Source organism: Sander lucioperca, chromosome 12 (assembly GCF_008315115.2).
Source record: "Sander lucioperca isolate FBNREF2018 chromosome 12, SLUC_FBN_1.2, whole genome shotgun sequence".
Classification (NCBI taxonomy): Eukaryota; Metazoa; Chordata; class Actinopteri; order Perciformes; family Percidae; genus Sander; species Sander lucioperca.
In genome coordinates, this window is record NC_050184.1 from 15,145,187 (window position 1) to 15,171,046 (window position 25,860).

General features: G+C 40.4%; 1 protein-coding gene across 1 annotated transcript; it reads right to left on the reverse strand.

Moving 5' to 3' along the window:
* Positions 1–211: 211 nt before the first annotated feature.
* krt8 (keratin 8) lies at positions 212–5,987 on the reverse strand. The gene is made up of 8 exons (XM_031286365.2): positions 5,458–5,987; positions 3,391–3,599; positions 2,577–2,637; positions 2,328–2,423; positions 1,996–2,160; positions 1,633–1,758; positions 1,259–1,523; positions 212–1,099 (listed from the first exon to the last, which is right to left on the reverse strand). Exons 1-8 carry the CDS (start codon positions 5,872–5,874, stop codon positions 831–833), a joined length of 1,608 nt encoding a protein of 535 aa, XP_031142225.1. The 5' UTR covers positions 5,875–5,987; the 3' UTR covers positions 212–830.
* Between the last annotated feature and the right edge of the window lie 19,873 nt (positions 5,988–25,860).

Consider the following 25,860-nt stretch of genomic DNA (forward strand, 5'->3'; position numbering starts at 1 on the left):
CTGAAGTGTTCATTGCATGTATATTTTCAAACATATACATCAGATTATATAAATGTATAATTTTCCTCTTGATTCAAAGAAAATGACTAAGAACTTTCCCTCTAAGTACTTTGGATTATTCCTGTCAGATTTATTGAAATGTTAATTTAACACTACTAGATTTATTTATTTCTCTTTGAATCAACCATCAAAAATGAAAACAAATACATCATTATCTTTCAGTAAACACATTTTTATTTGGTTTGGTAGCAAAAACAGCTCCTCAGAACAACAGTTAGATGTGGGCAGCCTCCTAAGGGGTTGAACAGTTTCAGTCACAGGACACGCACAGGGAAGACATGCACTACTGTACTTACTGTAGCAGGCAATTTTGAGACATTAGTTGACCAACAACACTGAAGCACTATTTCAGTACATTCACATTCCTTTAACAACTCCACTGTCTATGCGAAACTTTTTTGAAGGAAACAACCCTTCGTGTATGGAATTGCTGTTGCATAGTTGTCAAGGATGTGTTACATATATATATATTCTTTTCATAGTTGCAATTTGCCCAGTTTTTATCTCACTTTCTGAGACAAAACTCCTTCTCAAGTACACAGTCGGAAATCAGACATACACGATAAGTTCTTTGGTCCCTTTCAGATCTTTGGTAGTGTTAGGATCATTTATTGCTTCATGAAAATAATATTTAGGCTCTATCTTAGAATGGCTGGCAAGCATTTTACTTCATAGTTGGAGGGGAGTGGGGGTGAACTGTAAGTATAAAACTAACAGAGAGGCAGAGGAGATCATAGCAGACAGGTAGCTACACCTCTAAACTAGACAGCTCAATCCGCAATGACTTCAGAGGACTCAGACACCACTCTGCCGTCCTTGGTCTCAATCATCTTGATAACAACGTTCTTCTTGCTCTGGGTGGTGCTGTAACCGCCGGTGCTGCCGCTGCTGAAGCCCATGCTACTGCTGCCCATGCTACTGCTGCCCATGCTGCTGTATCCGCCTCCATATCCGCCTCCATATCCGCTGCCAAACCCGCTGGAGTAGCCGCTTGAGTAGCTGCTCTTCACGTTGTCCATGGGATAACCGCCGTAGCTTGCTGTTAAGAGAAGGGAAGTAGGAGAGAACAATTTAACGTGGAAAAGTCTGGAATCTGTTAAAACTGAAAAATGTAACAAAATCCAATCGAGTAAGATGATATTTATGACTTCAGTTAATGCAAAGGCAAATTAAGGAGATTTTGACAAAGATGACTTACTGCTCTGTTGGGAGATGTTGATAGACTTAATGCCATTCACCAGCCTATCCTCCTCTCCCTCCAGCAGTTTCCTGTAGGTGGCGATCTCAATGTCCAGAGCCAGTTTGACGTTCATCAGGTCCTGGTATTCTCTGATCTGGCGGGCCATGTCCTGTTTGGCTCTCTGCAGGGCATCTTCCAGGTCCCTAATGCGTGACTTGGCGTCCTTCACAGCCATCTCACCACGCTCTTCAGCCTCAGCGATCTGGGCCTCCAGGTTGGCACGCTGGGAGAAGATTTTTGAAAAATAATAATAATCACTCTCGTGGTTGTTACATGACAATAACAAACTATATATGATGGCTCAGAATGGCGTAGCATGGTCCCACACATACCTGTCCCTTGACGGCATCAATCTCTGATGTCAGTCTCTGGATCATGCGGTTGAGGTCTGCGATCTCTGTCTTGGTAGACCTGAGGTCTTCTCCGTATCTGCTGGCGGATGTCTGCATCTCTTCATACTAAATAAACATCAACAATACAAGACATTACAAACTGGAAACCCTATTGATCAGGAGACTGCATGCACTGAGTCATGAGCTGATGAATGTTATTGCTGGGGTGAAAAATGTTTTCACCTTTCTTTAACATAAATGTAACCTATACTCATGGCAAGTAGGATTTTGAAGAGACGCCATATTTACCTTTCTAAATAAATAAATGACAGAAACATGAACGTAAACAAAGTTCTCAATCACCTTGGACTTGTACCATGACTCTGCCTCGGCGCGGCTGCGGTTGGCGATGTCCTCATACTGAGCCTTGACTTCAGCCACAATGGAGTCCATGTCCAGGTTGCGGCTGTTGTCCATCTCCACAACGACTGAAGTGTCCTTGATCTGGCTCTGGAGCTCATGAAGTTCCTGAAGAAATACAAAAAAAATCAAAGAGATTAGTAAACCCTACTGCACTGAGGAAACCCATCCAGCTAATTTACTTCCAGGGATAGCACAAGAGGCGAGTCAAGATGCTTAACGTAGAGAGAAAGTAGTAAAACAAACAACGCCATTGAGATGATTTTGTGCCGTACCTCCTCATAGATGGACCTGAGGAAGTTGATCTCATCTGTCAGACTCTCCAGCTTGGCCTCCAGCTCAACCTTGTTCATGTAGGCCTCATCGACATCCTGTAAAATAAAACCAACCAATAAAAAAGTTTGTTAGAAATGAGACATCGCAAAGAACTGACATTGTCTTCGGGAGAGAGGTGCTAAAAGAAGTTGCAGACAGGGTAACATATTTGCTATTCAAAGACAAGTTGAGTTAATGTTGATGCTGACCTTCTTGATGAGGACGAAGTCATTCTCACACTCTGTGCGCCTGTTGATCTCATCTTCATACCTGAGAGGAAATAAAATACAGGTCCTGGTTGGATTTTGAATATTCATAAAGAGTCTTATCTCATGCTCCTGTTTAGTTTTGAGTGTTTATACGCCATTGTAACACTAGGAGGTGCAAGTAGTCCATGCCTAACTCTTGAACTCCTTTGGGACATTTGGCTCACACAGAGTCTGACTCAGGGCCAAGCGTGAGAGGTGGTACTGATATTTCTCCCTTGGGGCTGCTCTGAACTCAGCTGATACGATTAATTTGCCTGTGGACAACTGACAAATATGTGTGGCACCATTGTACCTGTTTGTGTTAGAGATAAGCATGTCAGCATGCATGCATTAGTACTTGTGTCCTCTTGTATAAAGCTATAGGTAGCATTGCTGACAGGGAACTCTGTAAAATGATTTTTACCTCTAGTCATATGTAATGTAATGGGTGTTCGGAACATGCTTCCTCAGTGCTGTAATTCCCTAGAGTTTGTATGACGCAAGTCAATGGACAGATGTAGGGAGTAGTCCACAAAAAGATTAACTCAATGTGCTGCAAGGCTAGTCTTGAAGCACAAATCTGAGTTGTTGTACATTGGTCCTGGCTGTATTTTATTTATGAATGAAGTTTCTATGCATTTTGAAACTCATCCTTTGCAACCTAAATGAAAAAGATGAATCTTAGATCAACCCTATGCTTCTTTAAGGGACAGATCAGGCCTGATATTGCATAGAACAGCTAATTTCTAGCCCTCATAGCCCCTTCCACACTCACTTGTTCTTGAAGTCCTCCACCAGACCCTGCATGTTGTGCAGGTCGGCCTCCAGCTTCATCTTGTCATTGCCCAGGCTGTCGAGCTGTCTGCGCAGGTTGCCGATGTAGGCCTCGAACATGGCGTCAATGTTGGAGCGGGTGGTGGTCTGCCCCTGCAGCAGGTTCCACTTGGTCTCCAGCATTTTGTTCTGCTGCTCCAGGAAGCGAACCTGATGTGTACAGAATGATACAGAAAGAGGGGGAAAAAGTAAGGTTATTTATTATGTTTATCAGCAGGGTACCATTAAAAAAGCCTTTACAAAGAATCAGGGACTTACATGCTTGTTTACTGTAATTAATATGTGAAGACAGATTCCTTGTCATCAGCTATGAATTATTATGAAATTCCCTTCAAAAGTATTATGTAACTGCATTCTCTGCCTGACAAAACAATATCGCCCCTGGGTTAACCACCTAATACTCAATTATCAGGAACAACCTTGCCATGCCTCCAATTCATTGTCTACAGTCTTTGTTGTTCTTATCCAACTTTGGAGCTTTGTAAGCAGTTGTTGGCTGTGTTTCCAAAAGGAAGGCCTAACGTATGTGCATCCTGACAGGAGGTAGAGGGTAGGGAGAACAAGATGAGGTTGGAAAAAGCCGGTTTAGGCAGAATAAAGCTAGTTAACCCTTCTCCTGCATGGCTTCCTGTTTTTGTACAGCGAAGTTCAAAGAAGGCAGAGAGAAGTGGGTGAAGTGAAGTTGGATCCGCAGGCAGATGCAGAAGGGTAAATATTTAACTGTGTTATAGATGTGATGAAGGGAGAGCAGGGAGTAGAAAGGAGGTGGAAATGTGAGGGGGATGTATTAGCTGAAGAGAGGAGGGGAGAAGGGATTGGATGATGAAAAGGTGGAGAGTTTGCATATTTGTGAACAGTAAGGGCAAGGCAGTGAAGGCAGATATGTGACTCAATGGACCTTGCCTTAATACATTGCACTCTACAGGTGAGATCTAATCAAGAACATCATGTTGTCTTCATTTGAAGTGAAGTAAATACAGATAATAAAGTGCCTTCAAATGGAATGTCACCACAAGATAACGGAAGATATGGAGGGTCGAAGTGTGTCTGATTTGTGATGAAGCATTCACAATGCACATTATCTTATAATCATTGCGTCGGGAGAAGGATAGTTGATATGTAGCCAGTGAGCTGCCATTGGCCAGAACATGAAACCAACTAGCCTTTTTAAATATTAACCCACTGCTAAGGCCTCAGAGGACAGACACTCCTGAGTATTACATGCTGGACTCAAATGCTGATTTGAATGAATAAAAGTCAATCTACTCATACTCCCAATGGACACTCAAAATGTGTCCGTGAGAAAGAAGGCTTTGTCATTCAGGGTAGTGTCACTCAGTACTCAGTGTATGTATGTGTGTGTGTGTGTGTGTGTGTGTGTGTGTGTGTGTGTGTGTGTGTGTGTGTGTGTGTGTGTGTGTGTGTGTGTGTGTTCGGGAGGGGTGGGGGCCACCAGGGTAGCAGAAAGAGCCACACCCCAGCCAAGGGAGGAACCATTCCCAAGGTAACTCGTATCACAAGCCCTGACACACCCATAGCTTTCTCTATCTCTCTCTCTCTCTCTCTCTCTCTCTCTCTCTCTCTCTCTCTCTCTTTGTCTTTCCCAATCTCTCCTTTCTGAAAGTCTGTTTTTCATCACTATAAAAGGGCAGCCTGAGCCAAAACGTTTGAGAGCCTAACCCAAAGCTACAGCACTTTTTTCTGCCTTGACTGCATTTGTGGGAGGTGGCGAGAGCAGAGAGGGGGAATGAATCAACTTTCCCCATGCAGCAAAAGTGAAGAAATCAGCATTACAGGACATGTGGCAAACATATGGACCTCTATATCAAATACTGCATAACAATGTCACAGCTAAAGAAACTTTTTTGACTACACTGTGACTGAGCTTTTCACACACTTAAATAAGTTTCTGTCAGCTCAAAGAGTAGAATAAGTCAGGGTTATAGGACCAATGCCTGGGCAACCTGACTTTTTTGGCACACAAATCGCCCTTATTACAGTCTCTTACCTTGTCAATGAAGGAAGCAAACCGGTTGTTGAGGGTCTTGATCTGCTCTTTCTCGTGGGTGCGGACAGCTGAGATGTTGGGATCAATCTCTAGGTTCAGGGGGGCCAAAAGGCTCCTGTTCACAGTCACGGCTGTGATGGGGGTATGAACACCCATGCCACCACCGAAGCCCATGCCACCACCCATGCCCATGCCTGCACCACCCATGCTGGCACCACCCATGCTTGAACCCAGGCCGAAGGAAGAAGAACTGGTGATGCCTCCGAATCCCCTGTTGCCTCCTCCATAGGAACTCTTGACACTGTAGCTAGTGCGAGAGGCACCACCACTGCCTGCTCCACCATAGGATCTGCTGCTGAAGTTCCGTGGGGCACTGGAACTCCTCACGGTGTAAGCAGAGGTCTTATAACTGCTCATTCTGATATCTGGAGTTTTTTTTTTCTTCTTTTGGATGAAATAAGTCTGGGAAGGTCAGACTGCGAGGCAGGCAGGCAGGCAGAGGGGAGAAACCAGAGTGGATAGAAAAGAGAAGAGACTCCTGGGGAGTTTTAAAAGCCTGTGGCTGTGGGAGGGGACTGTGGTGAGCTGCCATTGGCTGCGAGTTTGGGTGAGAGAGGGAGGCAGGGCTGTAACATTACACTTCTATGACACATTGTCCAGTCGCTCAAAACCATTACCTGGTCTCTCAACAGGCTTCTCTGACATGTTGTTAGAGAAAACCTAGTGTTTTAGGAGAATTGTCGAGTGGTTATATTTTTTGCTTTGATCTGCTGCATGTCTCTCCAGGGTAAACTACTCAAGCACACCACAGCTGATTCAACAGGTCTGGTTAAATGTAATTAAAGAAAAGATCATCCACATCCAGCAGCAGCTATGTTTTAGAAATAGTGGAGTGTGTGTGTGGGGGCGGTTGGTTGGTGGGTGGATGATAAGAATTCAGCAGTTCTTACACATCAATGCTGGTTTACTGAAACTGCTGTATTTCTGTAAATGTATAATACAGGGGTAAGGTGTGTGTGTGTGTGTGTGTGTGTGTGTGTGTGTGTGTGTGTGTAAGGAGGGAGGTACTGCTGATTATCCCTGTGAACAAACAACACTTAGTAAATTTGGCAACACTTTACATCCATTCTGCTACTATTTTATTTTACATTAATATATTCTTTTTTTTATATCTACATTTTAGCTGCTGCCCTGTTTTATCTCTTGGATTCTGATTCAATTTCACTTTTTAAACATTGACATGGGCATTGTTAGAGGGAGCCTGAGATCTAAGAATTACATTGGCCTCCCATCTCAGCTGTTTTTCATATTGAAGACACAGGGAGTCACTATATAGCACAACACAGCGTAAAAGCAGCACATTGTCATTTACAAAACAGATTGACAGGTTTATCGTGTTTATATTACGCGTTAATTATCAAGTTTTAGAGGCGTTTAGAGGCTTATTTTTTAACTTTCAAGACTTTATCAACCTGAACGTACAGAAATAATTGAAACTAACACCGAATTACATAGGGGTGGCACGGAATGTGTTAAAATTACATACCAGGGACACCTGGGTAGCTTACCTGGTAGAGCGAGCGCCCATAAACAGAGGCTCAGTCCTCGACGCAGCGGCCGTGGCTTCGGTTTCGACCTAAGGCACTTTGCTGCATGTCATTCCCCTTCTCTCTCTCTCTCTCTCTCTCTCTCTCTCTCTCTCTCTCTTTCTCTCTCTCTCTCTCTTTCTCTCTCCCCTTACATGTCCAAAGCTGTCCTGTCAGAAATAAATGCCAAAAACATTATCTTTAAAATTACATACCGGCATCACAGAAACTATTTAATCTAATTTAGACAACACAAGTACTTGGTAAGGTTTAGGAACAAATCATGGTTTGATACATAACTTACGCACGCATAAGTAAAATAATAAAATAAAAAAGTTTACGTTGGCTTTTGGTTTCACACGGAACAGGAACAGCACTATCCTGGGTGTGGTCTCCTAGGTGAAAGTCCCATGTGACCCGTCCATCCAACCTGACCTCCTACATATGCAGAGTTTCGTGTGTCCACTGCGACAAAAGATCCTACTTGACTTTCTATTGGCATTGTTTTTGTGGTGCCGGCACGTAATTTTAACACATGCCTCCACCACGTAATGTGGTGATAAGATGTTTTTGCCATTTCATGTATTTCTGGTCTTTATGCTAAGCTCAGCTCACCAGCTGCTGGCTGTAGCTTCATACTTGCAATGCAATTGATCTTCTCATCTAACGCTCAGCAAGAAAGCAAACAAGCGAATATCCCAAACTGTCAAATTATTGCTTTAACCTGAAGCATTTGAATGTCATAAACACAAAAGAAGCTGGATGTCAAATACATATAGCACCTTTTGCTAGGTGTGATAGCATGCACCATCAAACTCAGTTATTGACTAATAATAATAATAATAATAATAATAATAATAATAATAATAGTAATTGAGACAAGACAATTTCCTTAAAAAAAAAACAATAAAAAAAGATTATGATGCTGAGAAGCACTTGGGAAATCCAGTAGCTAAAATGTCTTTCTTTCAATTTCCAAGCATCTTTAAAACAGGAGTATACCCATTACCACAGCACTATGCTACAATGAGACATTTTGGAGGCGCAGTTTTGGATGCTTTAGGGCTCAAAATTCCTTGGCTGCTGCAGGGAACCTGAATCTGCAAACCAGGTGACCTGCACTAACCAGCTGGCTTTCATTAGTGTCAAACAAGAGGTAAGTTAGGTTTTACGTCATTGAGCCTGAGGCTTTAAAAAACACAACTCAAAGTGGTTTTGTATGCTTATATACAACTGTGTGTTTGTGTCTGTCTGTCTACACAACATGCACCTCAGATAACACAGTTGTAGTGCTTCATTAGTCTCTATAAACCCTCTGAACTGTATAAAGAACTGTTCACTGTGTGAACACTGGTAAATAATTCTGACACCACACTGATAAACGAGCGTCTATTGCTATTGCACTATTACTTGCCGTTTGAAACTATAGCGCCATGCATGTCGGCTCAACCTTCAACTGTCCTTCCACCAATACTGGCCCTGCATTCCTCTCCTCCCCCATGCATTTCCTCCGCCAGTCCCTCACCACGATGAGTCATGAGTCTTGGCATTACCAATCCAACCCCCTCCCTCCACCATATCCTCCCTCCTCCATCTTCTCTAACCTTCTTCCTTCCTTACCAGTGGCTTTTGGCCTTGTTATTATCATGGAAACACACCGAAAATAAAATAGACTCCCATCTTTTTTAGGCCAAAACGTATGACAGCCCAAGAGAGAGGCATTTGCGACAGCAGTGCACAGAGTTGCAAAGCTCAGAGGGATTGACTCAAACTTGAACAAGAACATGTGGCAATATCGATATGATGTTGTGAATCTGAGTTTTAGCTTTCACCACACAGGAAAAATCTGGTAAGTAACTAAATTAAACAGCGTCAAAGGGGAATTCCCGCTTTGCTTTGTGAAGTGCACATGACTGCAGTGAAATCGTGGTGATCATATACTGTTTTATCACCAGGTTCTGAATCATGTGGAATGTTAATTCAAAACCCACAGAAACAAGAACAGATCTCTGTCAGAGTTAATTGAATTTCAGTAATTCCACCATGAATTATGAAATATGCTTTGGTTGATCGCATGACTATCATTACACTGGCCTATCTAAATGCCTGTTAGCAATTTAATGAAGTTCTGATGATGTTTTGTAGGTTTTTTCCGTGCCAATATTTATTAAATTGCTTAAGTAAATTTCTGGACAAAAGTGAAAGATAAAAGTAAAATTACTTTCTTACTTTTGAACACACACACACACACACACACACACACACACACACACACAGCCCTTTAAACTTGTGGGGTCCAGCATTTTAGCCCCACAAAGCTGTCGGGACCCCACAAGTATACTGGACTCCCGGTTTTTGCACCCCACAAATGAGGTTAAACAAGGACACACACACACACACACACACACACACACACACACACACACACACACACACCTTTTTGAACAAATTAATTGGTCACAATTTGATTTGTTATCATAGGCAATATGTATAATTGAGAATATGATTACTATGATTTGCATTTGAAGGATGTTACACCACTTTTTGGTATTCATCAGGGGTGCAAACAACAAGAATAAAGTGCATACTGATTTAGTTTTCATTAACTGTATAACAGTGTGGTACTAAATTCCCCATACTGTATGTTTTTTTCTAATGCACTTTGTCTACCAGCAGCAGAATTTCCTGTTGCTCCAGTTTGGTGTTCTTTTTATTTCCATTTCAACCAGTTTCCCATTATTCTATCCCTATTCATTTATATGTATATATATATATATATATATATATATATATATATATATATAAATTGTTGTTAATATCACACACTGTTACTGGGGAAATTAAGGATTTGCATAAATACTTTTTGAGAATAAAATTCATCACCAAAATTCTTTTTTTAAGAATGAACAATATGTCAGATGTTGGGCAAATCCTTGTCTCTGATTGGCTATTCCTGCTCGTCGCATACATATGATTCCTGCTGAGCACATTTTAAATAAGGCTCCTACACTTTGGTGTAAGTAGGAGTAAATGAATGTGTCTTGTTCTTCTTTTGGAGCACTATTAAGTGTAATTCTATTTTAGATTATACAAACTGGCTTCAAAACTGGCTTCAAAACTACTCTTAAGTCAAGAAACCATCACATGAGAGCTGAAAAAAACATGACATCAGTTTCAATCACCAAATGTGATTTGTCCTTTTGACATTTGTGTGGACTTACTCTGTGCTCGGGAGATAAACGCACATGAGAGATGTGAGTGTCAGCGGGTTTTAGAGTACCAAAAATGTGTTTGGGATCAATCCAGCTGCCACTCAGTACTATACAAACAACCATTCTTCTGCTTCTGCATACATTGTTAAGGCTTCCAATCATATTTAGACAATCTTAGTAGCACTATACTAACAACAACATCTTTGTGACTGTGAAGATGTAAACCTATCTCACTTTGAGTTTCAGTTATTTACTCTGCATAGGCTAGTATCAGTGTATGCCTGCCATTCATTCCATTCACCTTAATCAATTGGTAAGGAGGCTTTCATCACACGCTTCAAGTGATTGTCACTGTCTGTCATTGCAACATCAAAAGCTTGAGGTTTATACTGTATCTGCAAATCACAAGCTAAGCAGGCGTCTGCTTGACCTGGGCTGAGAGGTGGTGAGCAGGATGTTACAGCAGGATAAATGAGTGTGAATAAAGATGGACATTCACACTGGGTGTGCTAACACTACATAAACATCTCAGGAGGACTTATCGCTGTCAGCTCTGCACAAAGCTGTCACAAGGCGTGTCGGAATGTGTCACAGCTACTGTATTGTTTTACAGTGTTTGTGTGTGTGTGTGTGTGTGTGTGTGTGTGTGTACAAGTAAATGTTCTATTATATTTTAGTTTTTTGTTTTTGAACAAAAACAGAAGTCCACACTTGGTTGGTGTAGCCTGATAGTCCACTGTTGGTAATATTAACGTGCATGTGTGTGTGTGTCTACGTGTGTGTGCATGGTGGGGGGAGCCTAAGGTTGTGTGCCGATGTGTGTAACTCTCTCTCCCCCCTGTGCTCCTCCACTCGACCAGAAAAGACACACAAGGCAAAGGAACGTTTGTCGTGTTAGTCGCCATACACGATTTGTCAATATCGTAGTATTTGAAGGGTGACTGTCATGAGCTACTGTATGTTAGGTTTGTGTGTAGATTTGATGTTTTGTAACTGGGTGGTTTCATTGCAGTGTGTCTTCAATAATAACTTCAAGCTGTTCAGCAGCCCTTCCTGGCAGGATATAGTACAATGACCCTGCACACTGAACAACCCCCATTGTGTTACAGTTGAGCTTTCCATACCATTAAGTAGTGAAAGATGACCCTCTCTCTCAGATACACAGTCCTGCTTTACTTTACTTACCTCAGGAACAGCAGGTTTTGTGGTTTCTGGATAAATATTAGATTAGAAAGTAGCCTCTTCAAACTTGGCTTGAGGCTGGTATAGACTGTCACGCAAAGATAACATATTGTAGACTAAGCCATTGTACTTTGCACTGTTGCTTAATGAATCAAAACTTAAACAGGTGAAATGCCAAAATGCTAACCAGATATCAACAAAAATAAATGTTTAAAGCAAAGAAAATGTCATAGATGCTGCCATTTATTCCTTCCTTAAACTAACCTAAATTTCTCATTATCATATTTTAATATGTAACAGAATAAGCCAAGCTCAAAAGGGGCTTTAACTAACTTTTTAGAGCTTTTCGTGGCACATGTTCAACTTTTTTTTTTTTTTTAAAGGTAAAGACATTACAATTAAAGGATGGGTCTCATTCTTTTCAAGTCTCTTTCAAAACAACATTCACATGACCGTGTGTATATTGAAAGAATTTTAAGTTGCTGCAAATATCCTCCCTGTCCAAACTGGGCCGTTGTAACCCAATTACAATGTTATTGATTGAGGACAAAATATGCAGTCTTTGTTATATGTAAAAAGACTAAAGTTCAGCTGAAGCTAAAATTAGGCTGAACCTTAGAATGCTGTTTTTGCAACCAACCATAGACTGCAGATGGTGTCCATTAATAAACATTCCACCTAAGTCAAGTTGAAACAGCAACAGGTTTCCTTCAGGGCAGTTTGAACAATACCTTTAAAATGGAGTACTTCTAAGGTAATGTTTTGCAGCACATTCCATGTCCAGTGTGCATTTAAAGAGAAAGGAGTTTTACAAAGCTCTGAGAACACCCTGGGGACATGTAAAAAAAAAAAAAACAATTGTAGATCTATTGCCATAGTTGCTGGTATGAAAGAATAACAGCTCATTTACATAATGTCTTGGTACAGAGAGGACCATCCTAAAGATTCATATACAATTCAGTGGTGATTGCGCCTGCATTTGCAGCTTCATATACATAATCCAATTTTTTATTTAAGGATAAAGTTGCATGAATGCAATCACATCACCATAGTCTAAAGATAAAAATGAGCTTTGCACAATTTTCTTTCTGGCCTCAAATAGAAGGGTTGTTTTTTTTTAATAAAAAAAGCCCATTTTCTTTGTATTTGTCGGTCTTTGATGTGATGCTTTCTAACCAGCCTACTGTGTCAGGTTTCAGAGACACTACTCAAATGCAGACTGAAGCCAGGAATAAGGAACAATGGTGGTTTATTGATAAACAATTAATTAAGTGAAGTGTGTCAGGATGAGTAGATAGCAGGAGAGTGGGGCGGTGTGTCCAGGTTCCACAGTGTGAAGGGGGGATGGGAGGGAGGAGGCTGACCGGAGGGTGAGACTGAGGTCTCCGGCGAACATACAGGTTAGCAGACTGAGCGGGAAATCTGGTGAACAGACAGGCTGACAGAGAGAGCTGGGAATCCAGAGATCAGGGCGTGAGGTGAGTTTCTGAAGACAGAAAAATCCATTTAAGAATCACATCACAGACAGACAGGTAACAGAAAAGCAACATAAGGCAGAGTAGTTGGCTGATGCGTGACCACACTAAAGTGACACAACAATCTGGTCTTATCTTAAATATAGTGTTGGGTACCGAAACCCGGTTACACTATGGAACCGGTTCCTACACAACCGGTAGGAATCGGACCGGATTAGAACGAAATTTTGGTTCCTCATTTCGGTTCCACTTAATGTGTTGACTGAAATATTTTCCCTCTGTCGCTCCGAAACGGACGTAAAAATATCACACTTTATCTATTAATATAATTATTATATTATAATTTATACACACTCATACCAGGTGTCAGAGGCAGGAGTCATGGCCGGGGGTCAGTGACTTACTGGGTGCAGATCCAGTCAGCTGACCACTGAAGGTGTGCCTATAAAGGAGGACATTGAGTTTTTATCAAAAATTCAAACAGTGCTTACACATTTATTATAGGTCTGATGAATGACCAAAACATTACCACAAAAGACACAAAAGACCCAAAAGACAGAACAACAACAAAAAAAAAGCAAACCCACAACAAAGGCTGTGTCTAGCCGCTATTTTTTTTATGTGTGTTGGCTATAAGAACATTTTGAAAAGCTACTCTTGTTTATTTCATACCAGTATTATCTAAATGTGATTGTTTTATGCCTTAAGCAGTATGTACTGTAAGTGGATGACAGCCTGTGTTGAGGGGATCTGGCAGGGAACTTAGCGAACAAAGGTTTGGAGACTGCCTGCTGAAATAGAAATATCAGAAAAATAGGGTCAGAAGTCATACAATTTCAGTGGAAAATGTGAGAGAGCAGTTTCCTTCCCAGTAATGTAATGACAACAAACATAACACGTATGCTATGTAATCCCTATGTTGGTCATCCAGTAGGGAGTAACAGCCAGTGATGTCCATGTCAACCTACTACCGACTCACCGAGGAATGCAATTTTGGTAGTGTGATACTGTAGAAGCCAGGACGATATAATAAGCTGATAAAAATAACCTGATTATTTGACTTGATTAAAAACTAATAGGACACCATTACTATGAAAACAACTATCAAAAGAAGTTTTGTCGTAGCTTTCAAGAATTAGAAATGTCAAATGTGAAGTTGAGATGCGATCCCTGTTTTTTGAAGTTCACTATGTTATCAGGTACATTTGAAATATTCTTTATAGCTATTGGAATACTTATTGTGATAACCCCTGCCTAAAATATTGTTAAAAGTTAAGTGATATACTGCAGAGAAAGTGATTATTTCCAGTCAGTGCTGTTGCTTATGCATACTGCAACTGTCGGGCGCCTGGGAAGTTCACCTAGTAGATCAGGCGCCCATATACAGAGGCTCAGTCCTTGACACAGTGGCTCAGGGTTTGGGTCTGACCTGCGGCCATTAGCTGCATGTCTTCCCCCTGTCTCTCCCCTCTTTCTTGTCAACATGCCCAAAACATTATCTTAATATGTATTGTCTTCTTTACGCTGAAAGGGAATAAAGAGATGCAATCCAGCGTTCCACACAAGGCCACACAGATGATTTCACCTATTCAAGCTGATTAGACCTCTGCACAGGTCGAAGTCTTGTGGAGCTATGGTGTGCATGTGTGGTCATCAAACTACATTTACCAATATAAGGCATGTTTAATGGGGTCAGCCCTATGTTCCCACAGCCCAATGGTCCCACAGCCCTATGTTCCCACATTTCTAAGAATTTGTTTTTCACTGAAAATTAGGCTAAAAAAGATTTTTCTTAAAATTAGTCCCTATGTTAGGGTTAGGGTTACAATCCATCTCCATTGCTACTGGATAATAGGTTGGGTGTAATTGGCTACCAAATTGGGAGAAAGGGGGATCAAATCTGATACAAATTTATGAAAAAGAGAAATGTGGGAACATAGGGCTGTGGGAACATAGGGCCTAATTATCAGTTTAGTTTTTCTTAGAAATTTGGGAACTGTGGGAACACAGAGCTGGCTATTCAAGTTGGCACGCCCACCCTGCTCATACAGGAACTGTGATGGTCACCTTTTCAAATGTACCCAACATAAATAAAGGCGGTACGTTGTAAATAAAGGTGTACGTTGTACCTGTCTAACAGGTGCAACTTAATCATCCTATGCATGGAATCCCGTTCTGAGGCCAGAGCCAGTTCAGTGCTTTGGCCCAATTGCAATGGTAAGGCTCTGAGTAATGTAAAGACTAATGAAGTTCATCCAATGTCAGTTTATAAAACAAACATCACTTTACAGGTTATGGTATGGTAGAACAAATAAGAATCAATTTGTAAGAAGATGGAGAGCAACTATAGCAGCATTGTGATAAAAAATGTAATTATGATTCACAAGATTTGGGGTTGAATTTGGACCAATGTGTAATTTATTAATGTATCTGTCGCATCCAATCTTCATTTTGCCCTTTCTCCAAAGTAATGTTAAAATGGTGGAAAACCTGGTGGACAAAAGGAATAAATAATTTGAGGATAAAAGGCAGGAGAGACTAGTAGCAGCGTTAGCAGTAAGTTGGATGTGTTTAGGTACTAGAGTGACCTACATCTGTTCTAGCTAGTCATAGTTCAACATTTCAGCTTTAACCTAGCACCTTTATGCTCCCAGTGTGCACCAGGCAGTGTCCTCGGCTTTAAAGCCAATTTGACATAGTGGTCAAACAGTGGAATTACAACTTCTGGGTCTGTCATGTGATGCCCTCTTGCCCAAAAAGACTTTTTCTCATAGACTTACACGGCAAAAGAGTCTGTTCTTGAGCTTCTTGTTTTATTATGAGCCAGCTGCTGGAAACATTAGAGAGCTAACTGAAAAACTAAATGTTGTACCAACTTATGGAGGTAATCTTTATAGCTACTGTAGCTAACTACAGCTGACAAAGAACGCCAACAGTTGTCATTTCAGTCGGTCGCTATTTAAAATGAGAAGCATGCTTACCTCTGTCTGATCTCAAGGACCCATTGTTTAAAAAATTACATTGAATTTCAAGTGGTAAGTTTGCTACCACTTTTGTAAACTTTTGTGTCGTGAGAACAGAAAGCAACTAGTGGGATGGGGCTTAGTGAATGTGAAACATTTGGTGCATTTTTGCCAAATGAATTACATTTTAAAAATGGCAAAAACTTTGTACGGGCTACCTAAAATGTCCTACTATTTTGGAAGACAAATCTGCACATAAATGCTACAGAATAATCAACCAACCATGATGTTCCTTTCTCTATTACAGAACCAATTCCTGCCTGATATTTATAACTCTCCCAGCAGTTTGAACAAATAAAATAAAGCATGGTTAGAAAAACATGGAGGGAAAAGAGGAGGTGGAGAGCAATGTTCCATGGAAAAACCTGGTCCTCCTCAGCACAGTGGCCCTGCGCCCATGTTACCAGTGCCCACAAAAGTTGGGTTCCTTATTTGATGTTCTGTCTCCTGCTCTCTCCTTCCTCTCTTTTTGAACCACAGCATTCCTCTTATTTCAATTAATCACATATGCATTTATTCATCTTCTCTGTTTCTGTCAACTAACATATACACACACACACACACACACACACGCACACACACACGCACACACACACACACACACACACACACACACAGAGACCACATGTTCCTCTTATGTTTCTCTGTGTCCCTGTATGATCCCTCTGTAACAGTTTTTCCTCCTCCCACCGCCCATTTCACTCTACCCCTCGCCACACCCACTGTCGCTATGGCAACGGGGTTTACCACAGAGCAATGATGACTTTGCCAGATGCATATGGAAATAGTTTGAGTGTGGTTGCCTTGGATACGGAGATACAGGGAAGCATACAATGTGTAATTACGCACTGTATGGAGCGATGTGTGGAAACACTGCAACATGCGTGTGTCACTGGAGGTTTGAAGTCGCCTCTCTTCCTGGCAAAGAGTCTGGACAAGGAGACTCATTCACAGACGTAGGTAGTCCTTATGTAAAACAGATTCATGCTAATTCTCTGAGGCTCATACTCTGAGCCTGAGTGTTCCCTTGGCACTTTTTTTGTGGAGCGAAAAGACTGCGTGATAACCTAAACTGTCTCTCCAGGCTGTAGAACAATGCAAAGACAAATAAACGTTTGCACAGGCTTTAAACTGAAAAAGGAAGTCTGTAAATTTGTGTGGTTTTGTGCCAATTTAGAGTCTGTCTTTTTTTTATTTATTTTTTTACCTGAATTACAGAAAGTTGTAAGTCAAATCTGTTTCCAATCGAAGTGCTGCTTACAATAGTCCTCCTTGTTTTAGTTTGTGTGGCTTGAATGTAAAAATAGATGTGTAGGTCAAACATGAAGGTTGTCATTGATGAGCTGTCTTTTGTACCACGTCAGACAATAGTCAAAAGCCATTCTGTAGTGTCCCTCAGGCTATAATCCTGCAACGAGACAGAATACAATTGTGTGCATTCTGCTCCCCTGGTGGTGGCTGTCAGGGCATGTGTTTTGTCTATATCATGGTTTCTTTTCATGTTTAAGTGAAAACAGAAATGCTTAAAATATCCAAAGGAAGGGATAGTTGAGTGTTATGCAACTCAGCAAAAGGCTGACTAATACTTTATACTTACTAGTATGAACTCAGACACGAGGGCTTATAGTGGAGGCAGTTTTGAGTTTCTGCATGTTTAAATATAGTCATCAAAATGTCTTCAAACTAGATTTACATGCAATCTAGAAGTCTAAAAAACATTAAATTGTAGTGAGTTTAATTGTAGTGTTTTCATCTGCAAATCACCAAAACTACTCTGTTATCAGCTTTTCCAACAATAAACTTCAACCATGAAAAAATCATGAAAGCAAATGCCACAAGCTTCTGCTCCATGAAATCCTCATGCTCCATCTAAAACTTCAAAAATAGATGATTCCATTTTCCAATTTCATGTTTCAGATTTTTATTAAAGAATTTGCATTCCCAATTATACTGAACAAAATTATAAACGTAACACTTTTGTTTTTGCCCCCATTTTTCATGAGCTGAACTCAAAGATCTAAGAGTTTTTCTATGTACACAAAACTATTTCTCTGTGTCTCTAAATCTGTGTTAGTGAGCACTCCTTTGCCGAGATAATCCATCCACCTCACAGGTGTGGAATATCAAGATGCTGATTAGACAGCATTATTATTGCACAGGTGTGCCTTAGGCTGGCCACAATAAAAAGCCACTGTAAAATGTACAGTTTTACGGCATTCCTAGAACCCTTTTTTTCTCATGTTCCGACTGGACTAATTTGGGGATTTTTAAGTCCCTCTGGCCGCAGTTCCTGTAACTCTTTCAGCTCCTACTTCAGGGCAGGGTCTTTTCTCTTTTCCCTTTTCAGCATATGAACCTAGGTGAACGAGGGTCGGGTTTCCGGTACAGACAGACCAACAATGGGACAATTTTAACAATTTTCGCCATCTTATTCATCACTAATTTCACTTCTAACAATGTTTTAGGCGAGAAAATAACTGTTTAGATTTCAAATATAGGCAGTCTTGCGAAAATTGATGCCGAATTGACAATTTGCTTCAAAGTTTTCGGAGTTGAGAAGCTCCATGAAGTGAGGCGACAGCCAGCAGGCGCCTGCCCCGGCCTCTAGCTCGTCGCTTGGCCAGTCATGCTCAGACACCTCGCTGTAAGCTGGAGGTCTCTCAGACCGGTCTCGTAAATAAGAGGCTTTTATTTCGCCGTTGACAGTTCGTTTGTTTAAATATCGCAACACATGTCCATCATAAGATTAATTATTACAAATATGCTACATACATTAGATTTAGTATTTAGTTCATACTTTTTTTGGTGTATTTGTTTTCTGATTTTAACGCTATAAAGAACGTTGCCGTGCTTGCATCACCTTTACCTTACCCCTCCTACCAGTCCCTATGGCCACTTTGCCAGTGCAAATGCAATTGGAAAAAACAGTTTTGGGGGAGAGTAGTTAGTAGATCTGTTTAGAAGTGGACTTTTCCTATAACTACGTTCCTGTAACTACTTGGTCGGAAAGCGGCTTATGCTGGCAACGTTGGGATTCCATGGCTTGTCCTCATCCTCAAATCTCATGTAAAAGTAAAACATAATATTTGAAAATACTTACAATTAACCATAAGTCTAACATTTGTGTTGCTTGTCCAAAAAAGTAATTACGTATTTATATGGTAATTATAGAAAGATAGATAGATCAGATTCACGCAATAATAAAATACATTGAGTGAAACAAGTCTTGAAAACAAGATATACTTCTCTCACACTTGTCACTACTTTGTTGTTAATCCTATATATATGTCAAACTTAAGTAAAAGGGCAACTGTCCTAAGTATCATAAACTGAGATGTGACCACCCCCATGGAGCCCCCAGAACAATACCAACAGTGTGTTTAAAATGCCAACGCTTTACATCCAAAAGGCTCAGTGGTGCTGAGAAAGAGCATGGAAAAGAAAAGTAACAGGGAAAACATTGGAGTCAAGCCTGGAAAGGAGAGTATTTTGGATTGCAGTGGGAATGTCAGAGGAGGATTTTAGAACCTAGTAGGGATAAGTAACACTTGCCTCAGCAAGTGGTATTTATCACACTGATAAAACCCTTACTTTAGCCTGTCCTCATGTCGTAGCTGAATGACAAAATATTTTAGAGGTTTGGTGAAACCTATAGAGGGAAGAGGGGCTATGTGGGGCTTTGGGCGTATATTATGTGACTTCATAAGGAAAGTGTGTGTACTTGTGTCTGTTTCTTTCACTTCCTCTGCAAGTGTCAGGAGTCCAAGTTAATTATGTGTTTTACTATCTGTAATTACACGTATCAGGTTAAATCTGTAAAAGGCACAAACATAGCTGCTCATAACTGGTTCCACCGTTCACTCTGCATGCTGTATGATTCATACTCCAACAATGTTGTTGACTCATGTTTGAGAGATCCATTCATAAAAAAACAACCCTTATCCCATCTTTATGGTGGTAATGTCTGTCTACATTGATGTGTCTGCAGAGATAATGTGTCAAGGCTTTTTGTGCAGTGAATAAGGAGAGTGAGATTCATTATCTAGTTGGAATTGAGACAAAGTCAAGTAAGACTCAATACAGAGTCAACAGCATTTTTAAGTAACACTTGTTTAGTTAACTATGTCCAATTTAGCAGCCAAGCTCCCCCATGCAGGCTGTTGTGAGCCATCTTATTTTTAATCCACTCAGTCCTTGTTCCCCCATACAATCACACTCACTTTCTTGTCTGTGTGACAATGCAACATTGGCAAGACAACATACATTCAGAAACACATTCATTCTGCATACAGCTTGTTCAAATTATCTTTCTAGTACAATACAAGCTGTTGTAGCCGATGATTTCAAATCATGTTCCCAGATGGTTGACAAAGGTGTCCCACAAGGATCAATAATAGGTCCCTTGCTATTTACTTTAAACATAAATATTATTAACGCCCCAACTGAGTTCTCAATTTTTACGTTGACCTCACAATGTATGCCAACGGCTCCACTGAAAACCAGGCCTTCTCCAGATTACAGTCTGCTTTTCATAAAATCCAGACATCTGTCATTGATTAAAAGCTTGTTCTAAACACCAAAAAGGCTAAATGGATGCAATTCAAAGAGCACCGAACCGACTCCCATCCATGCCCTTTGTGTATCTGGGAATTTGGTTAGATAGCAGATTGTCCAACTAAACTCATGTTGAACAACTCTTTAAAAGGTAACAACACTCTGCTGCCATGGTGCCTATGAGGCTGTAGCACAGTAGCACATTGAGCTAAATGCTAATGTTAGAATGCTAGCAGGCTTACAATGTGAATGCTTACATGCAATACTATGTATAGTATAATATTTACTGTGTTCACCGTCTTAGTTTAGCTGTTAGTATGCATATATTTGCTAATTACCACTAAACATAAGTATAGGTAAGGCTGATGGGAATGCCTTTATATGTCGAGGTTGGTCATACACCAAAGTACTGCTGAAATTTAAAGGTTTGACCTGATGATGCTGCGTAGATAAGTCAGGGGATCGTCATAGTTATTAAAATCCATCCTTTGAAAACCATGAATATCTGTAACAAATGTTATGACAATACATCCACCAGTTAACAAGACATTAGTTTTGCCCAAAGTGGTCCGACCTACCAACCAACTAACCAACCAATAGAGTGACATTGCCATCCCTAGAGTCACACCACTATTATGGCTAAAACCCGAGAATGTCAAAAGTGGCACTAGGAAAAGTCATGGGTCAAAGTCAGTAGGTTTCATCCTTTGGAGTACATAAATGTATGTACAATATTCCATTGAAAGTCATTCAATAGTTGTTGGAATATTTCTGTATGGACCAAAGAGGTGGATTGACCAACCAACCGACACTGCCATCCCTTGAGCCACGCCGCTAGCATGACTAAAAAATGTAATTGAATTCTCAGAACCGTTCAAAACAAAACAGCATTACACAATCTACTTTACTATCTACACTGGGCTATGGAGATATAGTATATGCTCATGCTGGTGCCACTACCCTTAAACCACTGGATGGCATTTACAGTGCTATTCAATTCATTTGCTATTCAACAGCAATGGCACCAGATCACAGGATTTGCTTTCCCAATGGGATATTCAGAATAAATTAAGTCAGATTAACTTGCATTCATCCATATTAACTGAGATGTCCATGCTTTTACACCTGTGGTTGTAAATAACTTCCTTTGAGCTGTCCTTCAAGGCATTCACAAAGTGACTCATTAATCAAGTGAGCAGAAAGATTTATTAGTTTGTTGGTGTGCTTTTCCCCCTGGAAACCATGTGTTTTGGTCACTATCTGCTGCAGTGAAGACACAAATAAAAAGTAAAAGCATGTACAGTATGTTGCTATGGAGATGAAATGTTTCGACACTCAAACACAACAAGTGACGTGCCTCCCCCACATTCTACTATAGCTCAACCTCCACTAAAAACCAACCATGTGTCTCACTTCCTTCTCCACATTACTATTATGGACGTCAGCATATTTCACTTTGAAATAACAATCACAGAGGACTATGAGATTTATAAATGTATCCCTCTTGGGAACTGGTAGTTAATTGGTAGCTTTATTGGACCGTTGTATTCAATATGCCATTCCGCAAGAACAAACAGCAGATTAGCCTCAACAAGATGTAAGAGACAAGGATATGCCACTAACAGCTAGATATTTTTGTCTAACATTATACTGAAGACAGCCTTCAGCCAGCAGACTGTAAAGTGTGCAGCGTACTGTATTGGAGCCATGTGCAATCTCACTTTCACAGCATGTTTTCACATGATTTTAATCACTGTGTGATCTTGGAAGAGCTGGGTGGGTTTGTCATAGGTGGGCTGTATTAGTGGGTGAACAGAAATACAAATACAAAACTTTTTTTTTTCTCTTTTAGTGACTCACTGTATGAAAGTATATACATTTAATATATATACATACATTCATGTTCCAGCTTGGGTATTGCTTGCTTTGGCCTTTATACTGTATGTAGCTGGGTGTGTCTGTGTTTAAACTCACACAAAAGCGTATAATACACAAAGCCTGATTGCAGTGTTTAAGTTGGGCCTACTCTAATGTTTGACTGCTGAGTGAGGCCCTCCTTATGTTGGTATAATGTGTGGTAATTTGGTTTTGAGGACAAAATGGGCCCTCTTAAGGTGGGTGGCATGGGCGAGAACAGAAATACAAAACAATTTGGACCGTATCTTATCTTCCGTACTTTGTTTTGCGGTATTGAGTATTATGGTAGTGAGCAAGGTGATTTATATACAGTTTGAAGTACAGTAGACACCATTAGTGGGATGATTTGAAATACTACATGTTTAAAAAAAAATGGTTGCAAATAAAGGCAAATATGGGCAAACATAAAGCTTATTTTGAGGCTTTTAATATAACAGCTACCTTAGCTTTGCGTAACGACTGGAAGCAAAGGAAATCAGATAGCTTTTGCCTCTGTCCAGTTTTAAAAATTGCCAACCAGCACCTAAGCTCATTAATTATCAGAATACATCTTAATTGTTTAACCTGAACAAAAAACAAAGCTGCTTTCATTGTGCTGACAGGCTGATGGATCTAGCTTTGTATTTTGCATATAGACATGAGGAGTGTTACGCAAATACACGTATTTGCAATTCCTTTGAGAGTCAGTATGCAACATTTTCATATGATAGATGAATCACTCTGCAACAAAATCAAATAATATCAGTTTTCACAGAATTTTATTACCTTTTTCTTAAAGTGCTCATAGTATGCTTTTTGTCTTTTTCCCTGTCCTTTATTGTGTTTTATATCTTTTTGTTACGGTGGCCGACAGGGGCAGACGCCCTGCAACTTAAGAAAACACACGCAAATAGACAAAACACAAGCAAATTAAGAAAACAACTTAATTAATTTGACAACACATGTGCAGCATTCAGCAAACGCACTGCAAATACCACAACACAACCAAATACATAAACGCACTGCAAATACCAAACGATGCAAAAAGAAAAGCACACAAACCCAGAAAACAAATGCAACAAAAAAACGCTGCATCCAGATTACACAACGGAAGTTCTCCAGACCTCTAGAGGGAGCAGCTAGTGGAACAGCTGGATTTTCGACCGTTATTAACCGATATTAAATTCATATTATTATTATTATTATTATTATTAATAACATAATATATTATTAATATACAGTCTATGCTCCCGTCTCATGCCCTCCCGGCTGGTGCTTTCCCCGAGCTTTGGCTTTTCAAAATAAAAGCTTGCGTCTGGTCCGCTATGTGTTTGTACTTTGGTGTTTTGGATGTTTGTGAACTAAACAGTACAGCAATCATGCTAATGAATACAATAACTTTTTCAGCAGATGTCTTACTTACAACACGATGGAGTTAGCAAAGCAGTTTTGTGTTTATATGTGCAGGTGGGATTTATTCAGATTGATAAATCCCACGGTAAATTGGCTGGTTTACTAAACAGGGAGGGACTATAAATCCTGTCTGTTTTTTGTATTTCAAGAGCGAATTGCTCCACAATATGAATACAGATTGATCACTTATTTTGTTGGTAACCGTTGTTGTATAATCACAATATTACACTTGAGGAGGCCTACACTTCAGTAATTTCGGACCTCGAAATTAAACCCTCTCATGTGGCTTAAACAAACGTCAACGTTAAACGCTGATGCAGTTTTAAATGTTTTATTACTACGAGTTTACAGACGTCTCTGCTGATAGAGTATCAGCTGGGACCTGAGCCGAGACACACCCACCAAACGAGAGAAAACAGATCTCAAACATAGATTTAATATTTACAGTCTATGCAGTTTCTCTCTCTCTCTCTCTCTCTCTCTCTCTCTCTCTCTCTCTCTCTCTCCCTCCCTCCCTCCCCGTGAGGTCAAAAATCCAGCTGTTCCACTAGCTGCTCCCTCTAGAGGTCTGGAGAACTTCCGTTGCGTAATCTGGATGCAGCGGTTTTTTGTTGCATTTGTTTTCTGGGTTTGTGTGCTTTTCTTTTTGCATCGTTTCATATTTGCAGCACGTTTATCTATTTGGTTGTGTTGTGTGTATTTGCAGTGCGTTTATGTATTGGTTGTGTTGTGATATTTGCAGCGCGTTTGCTGAATGCTGCACATGTGTTGTCAAATTAATTAAGTTGTTTTCTTAATTTGCTTGTGTTTTGTCTATTTGCATGTGTTTTCTTAAGTTGCAGGGCGTCTGCCCCTGTCGGCCACCGTATTTTGTGCACATTATAGGTTTACAAAGTGAAAAAGCCCAAAGTCACCCCAAAGGGACTCACAAACTGCTCCAAACAGCTCTATTGTAGTCCAGCCTTTACTTCCATGACAAACGTGCGTCACTTTGTAACACATGTTATAATGCTTGCCTAGCTGCTAGCGTGGCACGCCCTCATACCCTGCTTGTTAATGCTACTCCCAACAAAGACGGAACAGAAGTGAGATGTCTCACTCTGTAGCTAAAACAGAGCGCTCAACACACAGGGTGAAAAGAGGAGCTGCAGCAATGTGCAGCACAACAAAAATATGGTGTTTTCTGAAAATTAAACCACATAAACCTATTCTGGTACAAGCTCTAAATACAATTATGAACCTGAAAATGAGCATAATATGTATTGTATAATGTGAAATTTCCATGTTTTCCAAAACATTTTGATTATAAAGCAGTTTGAGGTGATATATAAATACTGTGAACATATTGTTAAATCCACAAAGAAATGTACACAGCCCGTATTCAGAAACGAGACGTAATACGTCTCCATAACAGCAGGCAGTGCTAATCTGCATTGTCACCCAAAAAATGAAAACACACCGAACAGACTCGAGTCACTGACCTTGCCAGACTGTCCGACGGCCGATAATCGGGTTGGTGTGTCAGGGCCTTTAGATGCGAAAGGCCCAAAAAAGTTAACCAATCAGAGCATACTGGGCTTTTTCGGGAGGGGGTGCTTAAAGAGACAGGCGCTAAAATTGAACGTTTCAGACAGAGGGTTAATACAGCTATATTTAAACAGACGCTATGAGGAAATAATGTGTTTTTTGAACATTAAAGTTCTAGTAGAAACCCATTATACAGGTATGAACCTGAAAATGAACATGCTAGGTCCCCTTTAAACCTCCCCCCCCTCTTCTCCAAGGCCAGTACTGCAGTGAATGTGTGACAGCACAAATGATTTATGAACATGATTGCTCTGACATTCCTCAGAAGAAGGTCTTATACAGTAATGTCCTACTCTAGAGTATGTTGAGCCATTTAACACAGAGAAGTATGGAAGAGAATCTATTTGCAGTCTCTTAAATGTAAGAGTATTGGTGGCCAGAGGCATTCCTTCTTACAAATCCTCCTCACCAAGGGAGAGGATAACAGAGCTACGAGAAAAATGCTACAAAGGTCAAGTAAAGCTCCCAGTCTGTT